This window comes from Frieseomelitta varia, unplaced genomic scaffold, assembly GCF_011392965.1.
Source record: "Frieseomelitta varia isolate USP_RPSP 00005682 unplaced genomic scaffold, Fvar_1.2 scaffold_166, whole genome shotgun sequence".
In the NCBI taxonomy this organism is placed as follows: Eukaryota; Metazoa; Arthropoda; class Insecta; order Hymenoptera; family Apidae; genus Frieseomelitta; species Frieseomelitta varia.
In genome coordinates this window covers 272,031-292,671 of record NW_025109372.1, presented here as the reverse complement: position 1 = coordinate 292,671, position 20,641 = coordinate 272,031, and the positions used below count along the sequence as shown (strand labels likewise).

Genomic DNA, 20,641 nt, shown 5'->3' with positions numbered 1-20,641 from the left:
GTGTTCGGGCGTCGTCGTTCGGCTCCGCGAGCAGGCGTCGGCGGCTCGCGGAGTGGGGGCCGTCAGTGGGCAGCCGTCGGCGAGAGGTGGCGGTGGTTTTGTAAGGCGAAGAAAAGAGGGGTTAAGTGAGCCGTGCCGGGCCGTAGAAGCGAGCAAGCGGTGGCGCGGCCCGTGCTCGTGCCATAGGGCCTCTGCCAGGCATTAGTGCAATCGTTTACAAGATGGCAGACGGTCCGTCCGCGGAGGACGCGGCCACCGATCTCGGGGACAGTGATTCTCGTTTGACGAGGGAGCGACACAAACGTCAGGACGCATCGTCGTTTTCGATGACGTCGTTGAGCACGGGCCAGGACATCGCGAGACGCACCCACGAAGACGCTTCCGCACTCGAGACGCATCCTCATTATCGGCAACAACACCAGTATCGTCCTCTCCGTCGCAATTGTCACGCTAATCCTCGTCGGCACAGTAACGCTAACAACAACAACAACAATAGCGGTAATTCGAGCAACAGTAACCATCGTCGGGAGCACGAGCACGACGAGAACGCCGATGGCAAGGAACGCGTTGGTAAAAACGAGAGTGGTGTCGGTGTTGACACGACGTGTTCTGTTGCTTCGCGAGGCAGGCAGGAACGCGACGAGAACGACGAGGACGACGAGGAGGACGAGGACGAGAATGGGGAAGACTACGAGGTGGATAAGGTAGATAGGAGCGGTGCAAAGGGTAGGAGGGGTGTGTCGAAAAAGTGCCGCGGCTCGGCTCGGATCGACGCGACAAAGACGAAAAATGTGACGAAGGCGAAGAACGAGGAGAGCGACAGCGAGAATGGTAATGGTGGTAGTAACAACAACGACAGTAACGGTGGCTGGAAGGGTGGCTCGATGACCGGTCACGCGACGCACGGCGGTGACAATACCGGTGGTGGTGGGTGTTCGGTCGGCGACGGTCGACGGTCGAGGCCCGCGGTGGTCGGTGGTGCTTTCGTCGTCGATGCGACGATGACGATTTCGACGAGTTCTCTGAACGAGAGTGCGAGCGATATGAAAGAGTGCCGCGTAGACGACGACAACGACAACGACGAGGACGAGGACGAGGACGAACGAGAATGGAAACGCGAGCGCGAGCAACGCGAAGAGTACGGGCGCGAGCGAGATCGCAATAATGATCGTCAGGAGAAAGAAAAAGCGAATCGTAGCAGTGGTAGCGAGAAGATCGGCAGAGACGTGGAGGAGGACGTGTCCGGAAAAACGACGAACGACATTGCTAGTGATGGAAGTAGTAGTAGTAGTGATGGTGGTAGTAGTAGTAGTGGTGGTGGTGGTAGTAGTGGTGCTGCTGCCGCTGCTGCTGCTGTTTCTGGTTCTGGTGGTGGTGCTGCTGGTGCCGCTGGTGTTACTACAAATAGCCTCGTTGCTGGCAGGCATCAGGGCAGCCCTTTCAAGGGACAGGTTAGGATGGCCGAGGACACCCTCGTCGGCCCTTGCGGCAAGAAGCGGTGCGCCGATCGATACGACAGTTCCGAGAGCTCTGACAGGTGAGTGTGAGCGAGATAGCTTCTTTCTCTCGTGGTTCGACACGGCGAACGTTCGCCTCGAGGAACGAGCTCGCCGAGCTCACCAGCGGAAGGAAGAAACAAACGGCAAGCCGACTAGAGAATCACGACCCAATCTTTCTACCTACTCCGACTTCTCTCCCATCTTTCCTCAATTTAGTAGGCGATCGTGCGCCTTCTTTTTTTATCTTTGTTGTGTTTGCTTTGGCGATAGTACCAATGTCACGTATCTCGATAACTATTTAATAATATAATTGCTAATATTATACACGTAAGTATACATGTAGATATATACACACGGCGTAACTGAGAACGTTCGGTCGTTGTACACGTATCTCGTGTTTACGTTTCTTCGAAGTAGGTTTCTTTCTTTTTTTTCCTTCGTGACAATCCGCTGTCCGCGTCGTCTCGGGAGGAGCCACTTGTGTGTATGATGAAAGAGGTTAAATGTGCCGATGCATGTGAAATACATAAATACAATTTGCACGACGAATCTCGGTTCAGCTCTCTCGGGTCTCTCGAGGTTAAAGGAATGCAATGGTCAGTAAGTGAGTCTCGGTTCGGGCATCGCAATTAGTGCGAAGGCGCGTTCGACAGGCAGGCCAGGGGTCGTTGTACCGCGGTTACGAGACCGACAACCGTGGCTGCGTTCGATCTGTGTGCGCCGCGTGTTTATAGGTTCGTAGATGCTGCCAACTCGCCCTCTCGTTCCGCCTCTTTTTCTCTATCTCTCTCTTTCTCTCTTTCTGTACTTGCTCTTCCTCTCCTGTTTCGTTCGTTCCTTCTCTTTCCGGCCCTTTTTCCCTGTACGAACTTATCGTGTCAGAAGCGAGCTTTGCGTTTCGTGACGGTTGCTAGCCGTCCAAACTATTCGAGTATTTGTAGAAATTTTCTATGAAACATTTTGTACCAGTTGTACAATATCGTAATGTGACGTGTGTATTTAGAAGTAAAATATGAATTTCGAGTACATTGTACGAGTTCTTGTTCTCGTGTTGTTTCTACGACAACAATCTATCAAACGACAAAGCGTTTGAACGAATATATCGTTCTTCGTTGAATTGAATAAAATTCATTAAAAACAAAAGTATTGCTAAAATAGAAATAACCTTCAATATTGACACTTCACTTTGAACTTTCGTTTCTATTGTTCTTGGAACATGGACGTAATCTCGTTGTTGTTTAAAAGACACAGATGAGAAACAAAATATTCTTCAGAACGGTGAAAGATGTTTGACGAAAAGTCATTGAAAGACGAAGGATTTTCGTTGAAAATTGATAGACAGTAAGGATAGTTAAATGCTTTTTTAACGTAACGTTCGTACTGCTTTCGTGCTCGGCGTTTGATTTCGCGTGGAAAAGAGGCCGCAATAAAAGTTTAGCATTCTAACGGTTCTTTCTCTTTGATACGCTACTGAACTCGAGCGTTTCGTACGAAGAAAATACGTACGTGTAGCCTGACCGCGCCATTGTCTTTTCGTGCCTCGGTTGCGAGCAACGTTCGCCAGACGTAACTTCCGTTTACATGTTTTCCCAATCGGTCGGGGAAAGTGTTACGCGTTGTCCGTTTAACCTTGCCGTTCAATCCGTGTTATATAATTATTTTTTCTTCCTCTTTTTTTATTTCTTTCTTTGTCTCGACGAATAATGCTCCGGTTATTTCTGAAATACGCCAGAGCTTATCATAATCGTACTATCGCCGTGTTAAATCAAAATGGCGTGTCCGCAACTTCCGCTTGAACCCGCAAGTCAAGTTAAAAGACAAGAAGATAATTTGTCTAGCGTACAATGACAGTGAAAAATGATCGATGATTTAAACTGATGTAACAAAGGCAAAAGAAGATCTACTTGTGCCTAAAGTGGAAGCTTCACAATTTAATAACGTGACCGAGTTATTACCACCTTTTTTTATAAAGTTATCTCAGTTCGATTTATCTACAATTTTTGATTATCATTAGCATAACATGAAAAAATCGCAATCGCGTTGAAACTGAAGTTTATATTTTGGCTGTGCATGAAATCGTTGAATACTGAAAGTCTTCTGTAAAAAGTCCTGCTTCGTCGAACCTTCTTTCGATCAGATATGTAGTTAGCCTGTTCGAATTACCACACTTTGTACGGTCTAGTAATACTATATTTAGGAGAAAACCTGAGGGGAATTCTGTCAGACGGTGTTTCGGGCAATGGTATATCACATCGAAGGGGCAGAAGGGCGAGGGGGAGGGGAAGAGGGAACCAGTTTATTTTTTTCCAACCGTGTTTTCCCGGCGTGTGTCTCGAACTAGGCTGTTTTAGCAACTCCCCTCGCGTTTGCTTTGCGTCGAGAATTTTTTGTCCCAAAATTGCATTCTTTTCTCAGATTTAAGTATATTTAAGTATAACCCAGGCAAGACAAATAATAAATTTATTACTTCTCAATAATTTCTATCCGGTGATATCGCATCGACGAGTTTAAAAAGAAAGCGACGAATTGTTGTATACGGTTTGGTCACTCGTTATGGTCCGCAATCAGTTGCAAGTGGTTAAGTCGCTCACGGTGTATTTCACTCGCCTACGAATCCCTACAAGGGTACATTTACACCTGGAATCCTTGTGTAACAATGTGTTTTTTTTCTTCTTTTTTTTTTTGGGGGGGGGGGGGTTCGGTTTAATCGCTCGGCTAGAGATAGTTGCGTTTAACTTCGATAACGATTATCTGGTTACCGAGAGATCTACGCGCTCGTGCTACGCGTTCTTTTTTTCTTTTTTGAAATATACGTTTTTAAATATACTGGCCATTCTCGCACGATTGAACGTAATTGTCAACATTAACGCATTAGCGAGTAGTTTCTGTCTCTACAAATATTTCAAAATAATTAAAACGGGATGAGTATCGTTGACAAGGAATTCAAAGTGGAATAAATAACTACGCTTTCGTTGTACTTCGTCGTGTAGAAATTAAATATTTTGTCCCACAGACAGAACGTGGTAGTCAACGTGTTGATAAACTTTCGATTGATTATTCTTTTTGGAGTAAAATTGTAAGACTACGAAAATGACAAGTCAGGTTCTGACTGATATTATTAGTTGTACTTTATTGCAACGTAATATCTTATGGAAATTAAATATTTTGTCCCACAGACAAAACGTTGGACAAAATTCTCGGTCGATTGTTCTTCTCCGGATAAAGTTGTGATTGTAAAAATCAGTTGTCAGGTTCATTAATTTTACTAGTTGAAATATTATCGTGCAATCCGTACCCTCTAGCGGGGGGAGAACGAAGCTCCAATAATTCCCGCGAATTCATTCGTTTCTCAATGAATTACCCTTCTTTTATTTATGCAACGAATGGCATAAATATCGCAGAGTATCCTCGTGTAGATAATTCGCCAGTACTCATTAGCTAAACTCAAGTATAAGTTGACAAATTTTCGGAATTAGCTAAAAAATTCAACTGTAAGTTGACAGATTTTCAAACTCGATTCTCGCAGCGGAAAAATTCTGTTCTTTCTTATCGACTCGTTTTCTCGCAAGTCTCACATTGGTTACGGGACACCCTGTATGTAACCATCTGTGGAGATAAGATCGACCAGCGGCTGACAAGTAGTTAATTCTCGCATTGCTCGCTCAACATCACGATGACGCATTGCTCGTGGTAGAATGTCAGACGCAGGAAAGTACGAGAAAATCCTCGTTCGTGATTCAGCGCAGGAACGTTTGTTTTAGGCAATTAACCTGTCTTTGTTCAAAGAAATTTCGTATCGATTGGTAAGAACGAGAGACAGGGAGCGATAGAGATTTTTTAGAATTTTCAAATCTGATTCACATTGTGGATCACGATTCAACGTTAAAGTCTGTTTGTTTCGCGTTTTTTCGTCGCTCTGGTTTCATTAGGGGACTGCGGCAGCGGCGAACACGTGACCACTGAGAACTTGCGAAAAGGCTCGGCTGGTATCGATGCGCTCTGTATTTTCAATCTTCAGTCACGCTGGCACCACCAAAGTCAAATGACCATTTTGAATATTTTCGTCGGATATAGAATAAAATAATTACGATAAAAGCTCGTGTGTCCTGTTGTATTATAAACATTTTCGCTTTTATTTTGACGTGTCTGAAATCTTCGATACTAGGAGATTAGTTTGCACGTGAAATTCGTAAAAATTTCACTCTGAACTTGGAGTACTCGAGACACTGAATCCTAGACTGTAGAGTTTCATACGAGATCATACATTTGAAAGTATGATTTCCGAAAATGAAAATCCGAGTTTGGATGGGAAATTGTTTTACAAATTTTAATTGCTAAACAATATATAGAAGCATTGTACTGTGAATATTTTATGTATTTTTTTTTATATTATATAGTTTTGCATGTTGTATATTATGTTTTTTATATTATATGCATTGTGAGCAAATTTCTCACAAATACAATCCACAGTCTGGCTATATCTAAATGTTCTGTGTTTGAAATTACGAGTCTTGAAACATACCACCAAACGACATTTTTATTCAACTTCTTACTGAAATTTGAAGTTTTTAAAGTAAATACTTTAATCGATACTTTTTAATTGAAAAGTAAACAATTAAAAGTAACTAATAATTTAATTGAAAAACAAGTAATTTTTTATTTTAAGTCTTCGATTCATGTGTATTCGTACACGCAGGTAACTGGTTAATTTCCCACGAAAAGTGCTTCAGGATCTCGCGTTTGGTTAGAATCCAATGTTATACAGGCAGTTTAGAACCTTAGGATCGTAGTGTATCGCATTTCGCGGGATGAAAGTCTCTTTCTAGCAATATTTTCACGGCGAGCGAGAGCTGCGGCCAGCTCGGGGGCCCGACTCGGATAACAGAGCCCCCTACTCCCCTCCCCCGTCTGTTTTTCGTGTTGTAATCTGGTCCTCTCGGGCCATCTTGCACGCACGACATCCAGACGCTTTATCGCGGCTCGAACGCGCTTCGATAATCGGCCGAATTCGCCTCGATGCTCGTTAATCTCCGGCCTTAGATAGCCACGGCGACTTGGTCACATTAATCATCGTGGTCTCTCATGTTTTTTCGCTAGACACAATTTTGGCTAGACTTTGATTTTTGTTACGTCAACATTTTTTATAATAAAATTTATAGTGTTTATACAATTTACATTTTTTTACAATAAAATTTATAGTGTTCAGAAAGTTTTAGTTATTCCAATATATTACAATGCCCATTGTAAATAAATAGCATCCATTCAAAGTCAACGGTAGGAAAGGTTACGAGTACTTCTGTGACTCACTGTATATACAACATATATACTCGTATATGCCTGCACAACGATCCTAGTTATATCCTAGTTGTAATCACTATTGTGCGAGTATATTGCGTCGCAAGACGAAAAATGGCGACAATTCGACGGCGATAAGACAGTCGATCGATCGATCTGATCGCGATAACCATCGGTGATTTATTGGCGGTAAGAAGATGTAAAGAGTAAAGTAGGCGATCGAGCCGAGTCCGAGAGAGTGGGTGCACTGGAATTTGCAAAGGTCGGTCCCCGGTTCTTCGATACGCAGGCACGCTCGGCCTGCCTCGTGAACCGCTTAATTGGCTCGGTGAAAAACGCTCGGTGGTGGTCGAGCGCGTGTTTCTTCTGGCCGGTTCGTACGCGACGCGTTTGTTTTGTTTTCTTTTTTTTTCTTTTCTCTCTCTCTCTCTCTCACATACACACTCTCACTCGGTCGAGTCCGAGTCCGAGTCCGAGTCCGAGGAGCCAGCTTAGGACCGAAACGAAACGAAACGAAACGAAACGAAACGCGGAGAAGTGTGGAGAAGAGAAGCGGGGGCGATCATGAGGCGGTCGCGACGCGAATCGCGTGGCCATGGCCGTGGCCGTGAAAGTGAAATTCGTGAATGAAACGAGTGGAACAGCCGGCAAACCCGAGTGAAGGTAAAGGTTGCCGGTTGCCGGTTGCCGGTTTCGATCTCGGCCTCGGCCTCGGTTTCGGTTTCGGTTTCGATTTCGGTTTCGGCAAGCCAGTGGTCTTCTGCGACCGGTCTGAATATCTCTCTCTTTCTCTCTCTCTATCATCATTCGCTTCGCTCCATTTTTTTCATTCGAAACGATGAATCGGAATGAGTATACGTTCTGAGAAGATAAAACTCTTTAATATATTAAACTGATATACTGATTTTACTCTACTAGTAATATGTATTATATGTATGTGTATATATATATATATGTATATCAGTTACTACTATAGTAAAGTTGTATATCAATTTAATACTTTATTATTACAAGTTTAGTATTTCAGTAAGGACACTATATATATAAGTTTAATACTTTATTATTAAAAATACCAGTTTAGTACTTTATTATTAAAAATTCTAGTTTAGTAGGGACACCCTGTACATATCAGTTTAATATATTTATTTAATGTATTAAAGTTTTATCAGTTTATTATATCAAAAAGAGTTTTACATCAGTTTAATATTTTACTGCTGTAAATACTAGTTTAGTACTTTGTCAGTAAGGACACCCTATATATTCAGTTTAATATATAAAAAAGAGTTGTATATCAGTTTAATACTTTATTATTGAAAGTACTAGTTTAGTACTTTGTTAGTAGGGACACCCTGTATATATCAGTTTAATACTTTACTGCTGTAAATACTAGTTTAGTATTTTGTCAGTACCCTATATGTTCAGTTTAATTTATAGAATATAAAAGAATTGTATATCAGTTTAATACTTTATTATTAGAAATACTAGTTTAGTGCTTTGTTAGTAGGGACACCCTATATACATCAGTTTAATATATCAAAAAGCGTTGTATATCAGTTTAATACTTTATTATTAAAAATAATAATTTAGTACTTTGTTAGTAGGGACACCCTGTATATATCAGTTTAATACATTAAAGTTTTATCAGTTTAATATATCAAAAAGAGTTGTTTATCAGTTTAATACTTTACTGCTGTAAATACTAGTTTAGTATTTTGTCAGTAAGGACACCCTATATATATATCAGTTTAACATATCAAAAAAAGTTAAAGTGATATACAACTCTTTTTTAATATGTATAACTGATACATATATAATTTTATGATATATATGACACTTTATTATTACGAGTTACTAGTTTAGTACTTTGTCAGTAGAGACACCCCGTATATCACTCTGCAAAAATCTTCAATCCAGCGATCCAACTTCGAAATTGTTCCACGTCTGTGTCGTAATTAGTACGTACTTTTGGCCTTCAACAATTTTCAAAGCAAGCGGAACAGAGTCGAGACTCGAAGAAGATCCGCCAAGAGTTTGTTTGACCGATCGGCACGGGTTGCACGTGGGCGCGATTTTTTCCACCGAACGAATCGCATTGGAAAAATCGCGCGTTGCGCTTGGCATGAAACGCGAGAGTTAACGAGGAGGTGGACGCGGAGGTGGACGTGCGGCGCGCGAGATGCGAGGGTTTCTCATGAGCGGTGCTGGAAAAAAACGCGTGTCGCAACTGCAGTTAGAAAGCTCGGCTAAGCCAGGGCTCGCGAGCGGGAACTCGGGTCGTGACTCGTCCAGTCTCCCTGCAAAAATTCGGCACCGCGTGCACGTGGGTGGAGTGTTGAGAAACTTCAGCTCGCACGAAAGCTGAACGATCATCGGATAGGGTCTTTATACCTCTATTCCTTTGTTACATGGCTTTGTTGAATTTAGATTTATTGCTTTTTCCCTTTTCTTCAACGTGAAAAGAGGGAGTTTCAATATTTTTAAATGAGAAAATTAAAACAGGCAGTGAGAAAATTTTTTCCTTGCTATAAATATTATTAGACTGTGAATTTAGAAAATGTTTTGAAAAGGACTTGTCGAATTTTAGGTTAGGTTTAGAACTAAGGTACTCTTAGGACTAGACTAGTTTAGAATTGACCAATGTTAGCTAACTAGACTAGGTTTAAGTTAAGTTTAGAATACTGGGTTTAGAATTGACCGAGGTTAATTAACTAGACTAGCTTTTAGGTTAGGTTTAGAATATTGGGTTTGGAATTGACCGTGGTTAACTAACTAGACTAGGTTTTAGGTTAGGTTTAGAATACTGGGTTTAGAATTGACCAATGTTAGCTATATAGACTAGGTTTAGGTTAGATTTAGAATACTGGGTTTAGAATTGACCGAGATTAAATAACTAGACTAGGTTGAGATTAGGTTTAGAATTGACCAATGTTAGCTAACTAGACTAGGTTTAGATTAAGTTTAGAATACTGGGTTTAGAATTGACCGAGGTTAACTAACTAGACTAGCTTTTAGGTTAGGTTTAGAATACTGGGTTTAGAATTGACCGTGGTTAACTAACTAGACTAGGTTTAGGTTAGGTTTGAGTTAGATTTAGAATACTGGGTTTAGAATTGATCGAGGTTAACTAACTAGATTAGGTTTAGGTTAGATTTAGAATACTGGGTTTAGAATTGACCGAGTTTAACTAACTAGACTCGGTTTAGGTTAGGTTTAGAATTGACCAATGTTAGCTAACTAGACTGGGTTTAGATTAAGTTTAGAATACTGGGTTTAGAATTGACCGAGATTAACTAACTAGACTACGTTTAGGTTAGGTTTAGAATTGACCGATGTTAGCTAAGTAGACTAGTTTTTAGGTCAGGTTTAGAATACTGGGTTTAGAATTGACCAATGTTAGCTATCTAGACTAGGTTTTAGGTTAGGTTTAGAATACTGCGTTTAAAATTGACCGAGGTTTAGTTAACTAAACTAAGTTTTAATTTAGATTTAGAATTGACCGAGGTTAGCTAACCTAACCCAAACGTAACCTAGTAGAGAATTGACCGAGAGATTGCCAGAGCAAAAAGAAAATTTTTTTTTTTTTTTCATTTAGCTTAGGTTATATGTTTCGCGAGACAAAAATCTGGAATTCGGCGATACTCGGCTCGTCTTGAATCATTTCGCAAGGGACGGTTTATCACGTGCCATTTCCTTCGTATGTACTTCTCAAATAGCAGAGGGCTTTTCCCATTAGGCGATCTTATCGCGCGGACTATCGATCTACGTCGAGCGTGACAGCCGACTGTTACCGAGCTCGCTCAGCCACGATTTGCACACGATCTCGTAGATTATTTGTCAGAATTCGGAATCTCTCGCGTGAACGGGGCAGATGCTTCGTCCCGAATCTCGCCAGATTGGCAACGGGACACTGGAAGATGTTCCAGGCTTCCAGATCCTATGTCGTTATCGTCGAGAAAACAATTTATCGTTCACCTCTGTGAACGTTGTCCATCGTCAATTGGATCAGTATCTGAAACTAGCAAAAGATCAAGTTTTTAGTTCCAATTAGTACTACTAGAAGCTTGATCTCAAATAACGACATTCTTGCACAATTTATATAATATTCTAGGATTTTTTCGACTCGAGTTCTGCTCGAATAATGTTTCAGACTGTGAGTGTCTATAAACTTTGAATAGTAACGATTCGACAAATAAACAATTCTTGACACCGATGTGACGTCGCTGAAACGTGGTGACAAGTTAGGTTAGGTTAGGTTAGGTTTGAAGTATGCATTATTTATTCGAATATTTTATAAATAATCGTACAGTTTTATTACTTTAACGTTGTGACGATCGAAATTTACCAATTATTCTGATTGGCTTTCAGACTTTCGTTTTTCTTTTTTTTTTTTTCGAAGATGTTTGAAAGGTATACGGTTGTTTTTCAATATAGTCAAAGCTAGAACAGGACTGGAATAATTGTACAAATCTGTTCATCGCAATTATCATTTAAATTATGATGATTTATGTGTAAAATATTCTAATATATACGTTCGCTGATACGTTATTAAGTATTTTCATTTATTTGTTTATATCAATATTTTCTAATTGTGAGTCAACTAATTTTTTTAAAGTATATATATTAATAGACGAGAACGACGGCGCATATAAATTTAAACTTGATTTGCTTTTTTTTTTTTTTTTTTGGCATCATGTTAACACTCTCATTTCTCGCAAAGCGCAGATTATACATGTTTCTCGTATTTATTTGCCAGGCGTGACGAATTAATTGGCCATAATTCGTTCCTCGTGGAGCGCGCAGAATGCGCTTTACATACCTTTTTTTCGCTGAAAAAGAAATTTATAAAGAACATTAAACTTAATGAAGATTTAAATTTGATGAAAATTTGCGAAAGAATTTTCAATTCCACGTATACGTGCGTACGAAAAGTGTAAGCTCGCGTAAGAAGAACGTACATATATACGGTGATTCACAAATACACTACACAACTCGCACACTTCAATTATCGCGCCCAATGAAAAATTGTTTAACACAAAAGTTGTATGGTTTCGAGGGAGGCAGAATGCGGCGCGTCAGTTTTTTGAAATTTTTCAAACCTCTTTTTTTTTTTTTTGTTTTTAAATTAAACCATATATCTTCTCCGTCGCAAATCGAAAGAATATTAAATTCCATGTACATGTGTACGCGCTGGAGAAATATGCTTGATCACGCGCGAACGTACAACAACAATTTTCAAAAACTCGAATCAACATGGTGAAATTCGCTGCAGCCTCGCGTTTCGCGAAATCACATTGGCGATTTCCCATTTTGTCACAGGCTGCACAATGCCGGAGGTTCGAGCGAAGCAAATAAAATTAGAAACTCGAAACGATCCGGCGAAATCGAAAAATCGACGTTACGGCAGAGAGTGGCGAGAGCCGATTCGCCGAACAACTCGGGGAACACCGGTAGCGCAATGATGCCACAGACGAGAGAAAGAGAGAGAGAGAGAGAGAGAGAGAGAAGCGTGGCTGTTGGATCAATACGCGGCAAGCTAGCGGCCCTTTTCGAGGGCTGCTCGCTGCCGATTCGCGCAACAAGTCTTCCTCTAACGGGTGTCCCGGACGCGCGCGATCCCCCCTCCTCGCTCGAACCAATTAACGTGTCCCACCCACACCGTTCGACAATAGCCTCGCTTTTGTCCCCGTCTAATTAGAAGGACCGCGGATTAATTGCAATTAACCGCAGCTTGTCGCTCTCCTCCCATCCCCGACAGATCCTTGGGCCACCGTCTTGTCTTCGTCCTGTATACGATCGTACAGGGTGTCCCGAATTTAAATGTCAAACTTTGGGGATTGTTAGATCTATCTTGTGTAGATAATCGCGGCATCTCGTATCGGTGAAGTGTACAGCTATTATGTGTGTGATATGTTTGTATGTGTATGTATTATTTGTATAAGCAGCTCGAATTGTCGACGTTCATCTTTGTGATAGGAGTCCGCTGAGAGAAATTGTTATTCCTAAGTAAAGTGATTATTAGCTCATTAATTGTTATAAAGCCACACTGCGCTACGCGCTTCAACAGGGATCGATGAACGAAAGGAGAGAGAAAGAGAGAGATAGAGAGAGAGATTGTTCTGAGATTTTCTGTAAATTTTCGAGAAAAGATGAGACGAGAGATGTCCCGACTTTCTCAGTTATTTGTTCGATACCAGTTGAGAAGGATGCCAAAAATTCAGAGCAAAATCTCTGAAGGTCCTTTTTTTCCTTAGTTTATTTACTTATGTTTTTCTTTAGTTTTCTATCTTTTTCCTTAGGCTCTCCGTGTGCTATTGAAGTTTTGACATTCCATTTTTGAGACACCCTATGCAACACGTACAAATGCGTTAAAGATAGTCAAAAGTTATAAAAGAAACTCTATATAATTATTAATTATATAGATAGTAGTCAAAATATAATATAATTATTAATTATATAGATTGTAGTCAAAAGTTATAAAAGAAAGTCGCCACTTTCCCATAATATAATTATTAATTATACATAGTATAATTATATGTAAATTAATTTCATAATATAATTATTACAATATAATATAATTATATATATAATTCCATAATATAATTATTAATTAAATATAATTCAATAGCCGAGCGATCGAACGCAGAAACGTTCTCACCTTTCCCCAAATGGTTGACCAGATGTTTCTTTTTTAATTAAAATATTACAAAAATCTTCGCTTTCTCTCTCTTTTTGTTCTGTACGAAACTACTCGCGTTCTATCGTTTCCTCGAACGTTCGTTGAAATTTTTCGAGTTTGCCAAAATAACGGAATACTCGCTATGGCTCGATCGTAAATCTTGAAAGGCCAAGTGTTTCTTTAATTCGGAGGTGGCGAACTGGCGGCCCGAGGGTCGTCCGTGCCCCCCACTTCTTCAGTTTGGTGAGGCGATCCCCTCCACCGCATCGATCTCCCCGCTTTAGCTCCGCCTAATTGTAAGTTAAAGGGAGCTACTCGTACGGCCCGTTGCGACAGGAAAGAATGGCACAGAGTGGAAATTAATTTCCATGGTGGGGGGGATCGGCAAATCGAGTGAGCAGTTCGTACGGTCAGCGAACTAGGGAAATATAAAACTAGAAATATAACTTTAAATATAAACTGAATATTAACAATGTTAATTTAAATTTAAAAATATTAATTGAATTATAAACTAAAAATTTAGATCACGAAAAAGATGGTTCAATGTTTTCCCACGCACTATGACGATACGTCGTCTGTCACATGGAAGTGAAAAAAAAAAAAAAAAAAAAAAAACGAGAATAGATGAGTTTCGAACGTGAAAACGATTTGTAAAAAATTTAATGTCGAAATATGCGCGTCGCCAATCTTTGATTCGTTCGAGAGAAATCGCCAATTTGTTTCGCTCGATACCGCGGAAACCACGGTCGAAGCGAGCGGCGCTTGCAAGTTAGATATGTTCCGTAATGGTTCCTGTTACCTCAGGTGGTCTCGTCAGCTCGTCTCCGACGATGGAGATTGCAATTTCGAGGAAGGTAATTGCGATTACCGGACGATTACCCTAACAAATGGCCGAGTGGACCATTCGCTTCAACGGGAGCTTCGTTGAAACTTCCACGGACATTCCGTTCTTTAGTTGTTTGTCAAAATTTGTCAGCGAGCAGTTGACCGCGATAACTGTCACGTTGTAACAACTTTGCAGACTCTTTTGCTAACTCTTTGCAGAGAAAGGCGGGAGAAGGGTTGAAACGACGATAGAGGGCGGTTTGCGAACATCTACGATGATTTTTAGATAATTTGATCGCGGAGGAACGCTGGACGTGTACTCGCGTGACGGAAGGCAGAGTCGGAACGAGGTTTCGCGAACGCGCGGGTCTGAGGAGGAGGTGGTCGATTATGCCGGAGGCAACCACGTGGGCAGTGATTAATCGGTACACGGGGCAAAACGCACGAGCGACGAACGTGTCGAGTGCGCGAGTTCGCATCGCGAACGCGGAACGAGCACAGTACGTTTGGCAGAATAAGCGTATCTCGTGAATGATCTGCTGAATTTCCATCGATTTTAGAAAGAAGAATTCGATGTTTTTTTTTTTTTGAAGAGAGCGCGAACCAATTTATTTCTAGACATGGCTAAATAGAAGTGTAAATAGGGGAGAGAATCATGTATACTGAGTGGAAGAAAAGTTTGAATTTCAAGGTCAAAAAATTTTTTTCTTGCATTGTATTCTACTCGTCACGAAGGTAAAACTTTTCGAAAAATAAAAAAAGATATAGTTTCTTAATTAGTTTAACACTGCGGATGCGTGTGTTCTAACAGCGACATTATGGTTCCAGACATGTGGATGTCTGTTTTACGTTTAACTTTTGTATTAGGTTTCACTAACATTTGATTTATCGTAGCATCAATGCGAGGCTAAATAATCAAGCGATAAAATTTGCGTGAGTTCTAACAACGACTTTATTATTCTGAACGCGTGGATGTTTATTTTACGTAATTTTCGTATTAGGTTTCACTAAAATTTGATTTATCGTAGCATCAATGCGAGGCTAAATAATCAAGTGATAAAATTTGCGTGAGTTCTAACAGCGACTTTATGATTCTGGACGCGTGGACGTTTATTTTACGTAATTTTCGTATTAGATTTCACTAAAATTTAATTTTTCGTAGTATCAATGCTAGCCTAAATAATTAGGTGATAAAATTTGCGTGAGTTCTAACAGCGACTTTATGATTCTGGACGCGTGGATGTTTATTTTACGTAATTTTCGTATTAGGTTTCACTAAAATTTAATTTTTCGTAGTATCAATGCTAGCCTAAATAATCAGGTGATAAAATTTGCGTGAGTTCTAATAACGACTTTATGATTCTGGATGTGTGGATGTTTATTTTACGTAATTTTCGTTTTAGGTTTCACTAAAATTTAATTTTTCGTAGTATCAATGCTAGCCTAAATAATCAAGTGATAAAATTAGCGTGAGTTCTAACAATGACTTTATGATTTTGGACGCATGGACGTTTATTTTACGTAATTTTCGTATTAGGTTTCACTAAAATTTAATTTTTGGTAGTATCAATGCTAGCCTAAATAATCAAGTGATAAAATTAGCGTGAGTTCTAACAATGACTTTATGATTTTGGACGCATGGACGTTTATTTTACGTAATTTTCGTATTAGGTTTCACTAAAATTTAATTTTTCGTAGTATCAATGCTAGCCTAAATAATCAGGTGATAAAATTTGCGTGAGTTCTAACAACGACTTTATGATTTTGGACGCGTGGATGTTTATTTTACGTAATTTTCGTAACAACTTTCACTAAAATTTGTTTTATCGTAGTTGTTGCATCAGTGTCTGCCTAAATAATCGAATGATAAAACGAACAAGTTTTAACATTTAGCATCATAACATTAAGCGTCAGTTGAATTTTTGAAACGGGCGTAGCGCTGAATGTCCCATGACTTTCGAACGGGGGTGTACTTTCGGGTACAGATAGTCATCGCGTGGAAAATGATTTCGCTGGCTGTACCTGCCTGGCACGGCGGAGCGGATAAACTTTGGCTACTCGGGCGACTTAGCTCGACCGGTTCGTGCCCAGTGCGCCTAGCAGATTCCTATCTAAACTGGCGAGCAAAAGCTGGTTCGCGCGATGCCTCTCTGCAACCTCTAGGCCTAGGTCCGTGCAACGCGTTTTGCAACACGCCGGTGGATGGTTTCGTAATCGGCTCTCTATCGCGGCGACCGCGTTTCTCGCGTTCACGGGTCGCGCGCTCGCGCGCGGCAGAAGTGCTCTAGGCCGGTTTCACTCTCTCTTTTTCTCGCGTTCCTGCTGCAACTCGCCGCGAGCGGATTCGCCAACTCGCGGCGCGCCGATTACACTCACACACACACACACACAACATCGGTCACGGTTCGCGAACGAGTCGATTTCGACGGCACGTTTCGTTCGAAGCTGCCATTTTTCTGTTTTTTTTTTTTTTTGCAGGGGAAAAATTTTCGGATCGCACGTTTCACGCTTTTAGACTAATTTTCTTTCTCCCCGGAATTCGTTTTCAACGTTTCCATTTTTAACACGTTCGGGACGGAGCCGGACGTGTATTTTTCGCGTTATATAAATTATAGTTTTTATGTTAATTACGAATTGTATATTTATTTAGTTAAAAATTAGTTTTTAGTTTACAAATTATGTATTTCTTATGTTAATAATCAAGTGTCTTTATCAGATTCGATACGCGTTCACAAAGCGTCCGACACTGAATACTGCAACCGTCTCGAACGTGTTAATATTCGGCTCGACGGATTAGAGGCGACTCGAACGAGCGAATTTTGCCTCTTTTCAAGAGGATATTATAGGTAGATTGCGAAGGAAATGTTCGAACTTTTACAAATCTCGACAGAAAAATATCTTCACCCGCTGCATAATGTAAAATCCAAAAGAAAAACCAAAAAGAAAACTGAACTCATAACTATTAAAATGAGAATTTTGCAGAGTCAGTGGATATTTTTCGTTGATTTGACTGCGTGGAAATTGTTGAATATTGAAGAAGATAATTTTTCTGAAGTTGAGCCACGTTTTTGATCAAACGTGCCATGTACGGTATGATCGACGAATATAATCGAAAATTAGAAGGAGGAGAACATTTGACGCGGGGCACAGGACGTGGTGCACGTTACGTAGGCAGTTTGTCATCCACGCGCACCCACGACCACACGGCACACCTTTCTTCTCTGCAAATAATCGCCACGCGACCTTTACTCGCGTGCGTTGCCCTGCACTGGGTTACCGGTGCAAAGTGCTCGATCTGGGACGTGATTTTACCCAAGCGAACACTGCTACGAAATTTGGAGTACGCGCGGACCTGTATCTCAGTTACATCGAGAACGAGAAACGTTTCGGTCGTGGTCTTCTCCTTTCTCTCTCTTTTGTCGTTGTAACAGTCAAAAGCAGAATCCGCGAGTTCAGTGTACGTACAGAAACATGAAAAACTCCACTGAAGGATTTGAGAAAGTCATAACTTGTTCATTTTCAATCTTTTTTTTGTAGGTTATAGAGATTAAAAATACATGAGATACTGGAAAAAGTTCATTAATTGTATTTCCAAATAAAATAATGTAAAATTAAAGGAACATGTGTTTGTAAAAGTCATTTTTTGTTTTACATCGTGTCATTATGTTCTTTTTGCAGGCTTGGTACTGCTACATTAACTATATTCAGCGATATTATAGTTTGGACAATTGCATTTATTATTATTAGTCGTTTGTTTATTGAATATATTTATTAGACAAATGGATTCTTCAATTTTTTTTGTCAAAGAAGTTTGGACAATTACATTTATTATCATTATTCATTTGTTTATTGAATGTTTGTACATTTATCAGACAAATAGAAGTTAGTATCGTGGTGGTGTGACTCGTGTAAGCCTCGTAGTTAGCAGGAGCGCGAATTTTGAAACGACGTATGACTACGTTACCTACGGTATTATATCAGTTAACAAATTTAAAATAACGCGGAACTACGTTACCGACATACATTCTTCAGCCGAAGAAGTTTGAAATGACGTAGGACTACGTTATCGGTCGCGACTCTCTGTCTTCGTTACACGATGTAAAAACATTTTCAGAGTGAAGTGAACAGGTGCAGTTTCGCGTAGTTCTGTTTCGTTTTACGACAGTGGTTCGAACATTCACGCGACTAAATTGTAAACTACGTCTGACTCGGGTCGAGCCCCGTCGTTTCCCTGATTGTAATCGTGCGTAATTGCACGAACGTGATCACGGAGAAATCATCAGGAAACGAGGGTGGGAGGGAGGGGGGAGGAGGGAATTCGATCGTGGCTGCAAATGCAAACCGCGGTCGGGTGGAGGGGGGAGCACGCAAGTGCGCCGGTCGCTGCGTCGGAGAAGAATGCGAACGTTTCGTAGGCAAGCGGCTAGACAAAGGGAGAGCAGACTGACCCGACATTCCCATCCGGGCTGAAATATCCGATCCAATTAACTCTGTACTCCCCCCTCCTCCCCTCTCTCTCCCTTTTGTTTTTCCTTCTCCTTCTCCCCCTGTTCCGTTCGCTGCCCTCCATCTATCGTTTTTTTCCCCCTGCAGTCCAATTGTCGAAGCGCAACCATTTTTTTTTTTCGTTTTTCCTCTCTTTTTAACTCGATTTCGCCTTCGATTTCGGCTGCCGGTGAAGTTCTGCGAGTCCATTGCCTGTCTCTTACCGCACGCGCCGAAGAAATTTCCTTTTAACACTTTGAGGTTAGGTTTAAAATTGTCCCCCCCCTTTTTTTTTTGTACAGTCAATGCATGGTGGGATATTTCTCATCTAAAGGTGTGTTTCAATGAATTTCATTTAAAACGTTGGTCGCACGGTGGGATTATTTATGCCCTGCTCGGTAATGAAAGGATTTATTTAAATATTAGTTTTTTTTCATTTTACGTTTAATCATCGAGATAAACGTTCTTTTTTCCTTTTTTTTATATTAAAAAGAATTCGCGCCAAATTAATTAATGCGAGGAAATAAATAAATAACTTTAATCGATCATTGGCTAAACAGTTGATTAAAGTTGTTTATCTCTTCAAGTCTAATGAGAATAGAAAAGGCGCGTAAAAACGAATGAATTTATTTATAATGAAAGGAAACAACGCGAAAGTAACAATGAAGATGCAAGTGGGAAAGAAATAATGTCACGCTGCGTTATTCATCTTAATAATTATACTAGCTGTTTTATTAAAATTACTAGAATATACTAGAATTTGCTGCATTAGCTGTATTCTAATAATTAACATTATTAAAGTTATTAAATTAAATTATAATTATTAAGATTAACTAAATTAACTGTATTAGCCGTGTTTTAAATTATAAGAATGCATTGAAATCTAATATTAAAATTATTAGAATGCATTTAGAATTTTTTGTAATAGTCGAACGTTGAAAAGGTTGTCATTTTGGGTTAAGTTAAAAACTTATAATCGGAAAAATAATTACAATTATTAGAATAATTAACTAAATCAGCTGTATTCTAATAATTAAAATTGTTAGAACGTATTGTAATATATTTATTTATTATATATTAATTATTAGAGTAATTAACTAAATTAATTAAAATTTTTTGCAATACTCGGACTCGTTTGAAAAGTGTCATTTCAAGGGTTGAAAGTAGTCGGGGAAATAACTGCTCAGCTCGCGTCGATGGACGAAGCTTAAATGGCTCCGCGGGATTGTCGATTTTGAAATCTAAGGCGGCGATCGGGGACTGGCGGCGCATAGCGTCGGTAGTCGCGTGCGAACACTAAGTTTCGCGGCGCGAAAATGGCTTATGCAACGCAGATGTCGGACGATAAAGTCGGTCGAGTAATTTGTTTAGCCAGGGTACTCTCGAGGATATGTACGTATAACGTGTGCCCCCTCCTGCCGTTTCTCGCGGACTTTCTTCGCTAGTTTTCGCGTCGTTGAACACACGTCGCTCCGTTTTCGATGGGAAATTCGTTTCCTGCGTTTTGAACTGGAGCGCTCGACCACTCGAAAATTGGAGCGGCAATAAGTTTGTAAATACGCGAGAAACTTAGTCCATGTTGCGAAACTCTCGTTGGTATTCGATTAAAAATCGAACTTCCCGATTTAATCGTAACTGAATCTGACCTTTCTTGGGATCTGAAAAGGTCGCAGAAGTTTCGTGAAAACAAAGAAAAAAATATGTAAAGAGATGCATTTCTAGATTGCTAAAAAAAAAAAAAAAGTATTCCCTCGACGTCGAGGAAACGTCACATTATTTAAACTAATGCGAGTGAAACTAGTAAAAATCACGAATTTGCAAATTTTTTCATTTGCAAGTTGTGAAATTTTCTGCTCTCCTC

The 20,641-nt window shown here is 40.2% G+C and overlaps 1 protein-coding gene across 2 annotated transcripts in view; it reads left to right on the top strand.

Annotated features, from left to right (window-relative positions):
- Positions 1-51: 51 nt before the first annotated feature.
- LOC122538528 (zinc finger protein jing) overlaps positions 52-20,641 on the top strand; it is a 166,072-nt gene continuing 145,482 nt past the window's right edge. For both annotated transcript variants that reach the window (XR_006308865.1, XM_043672687.1), the window contains exon 1: positions 52-1,537. Coding sequence is in view for 1 of the 2 variants with exons in the window: in XM_043672687.1 (XP_043528622.1) it covers positions 222-1,537 (1,316 nt within the window). In the remaining variant the exon portion in view is untranslated. The remainder of the gene's footprint in view (positions 1,538-20,641) is intronic.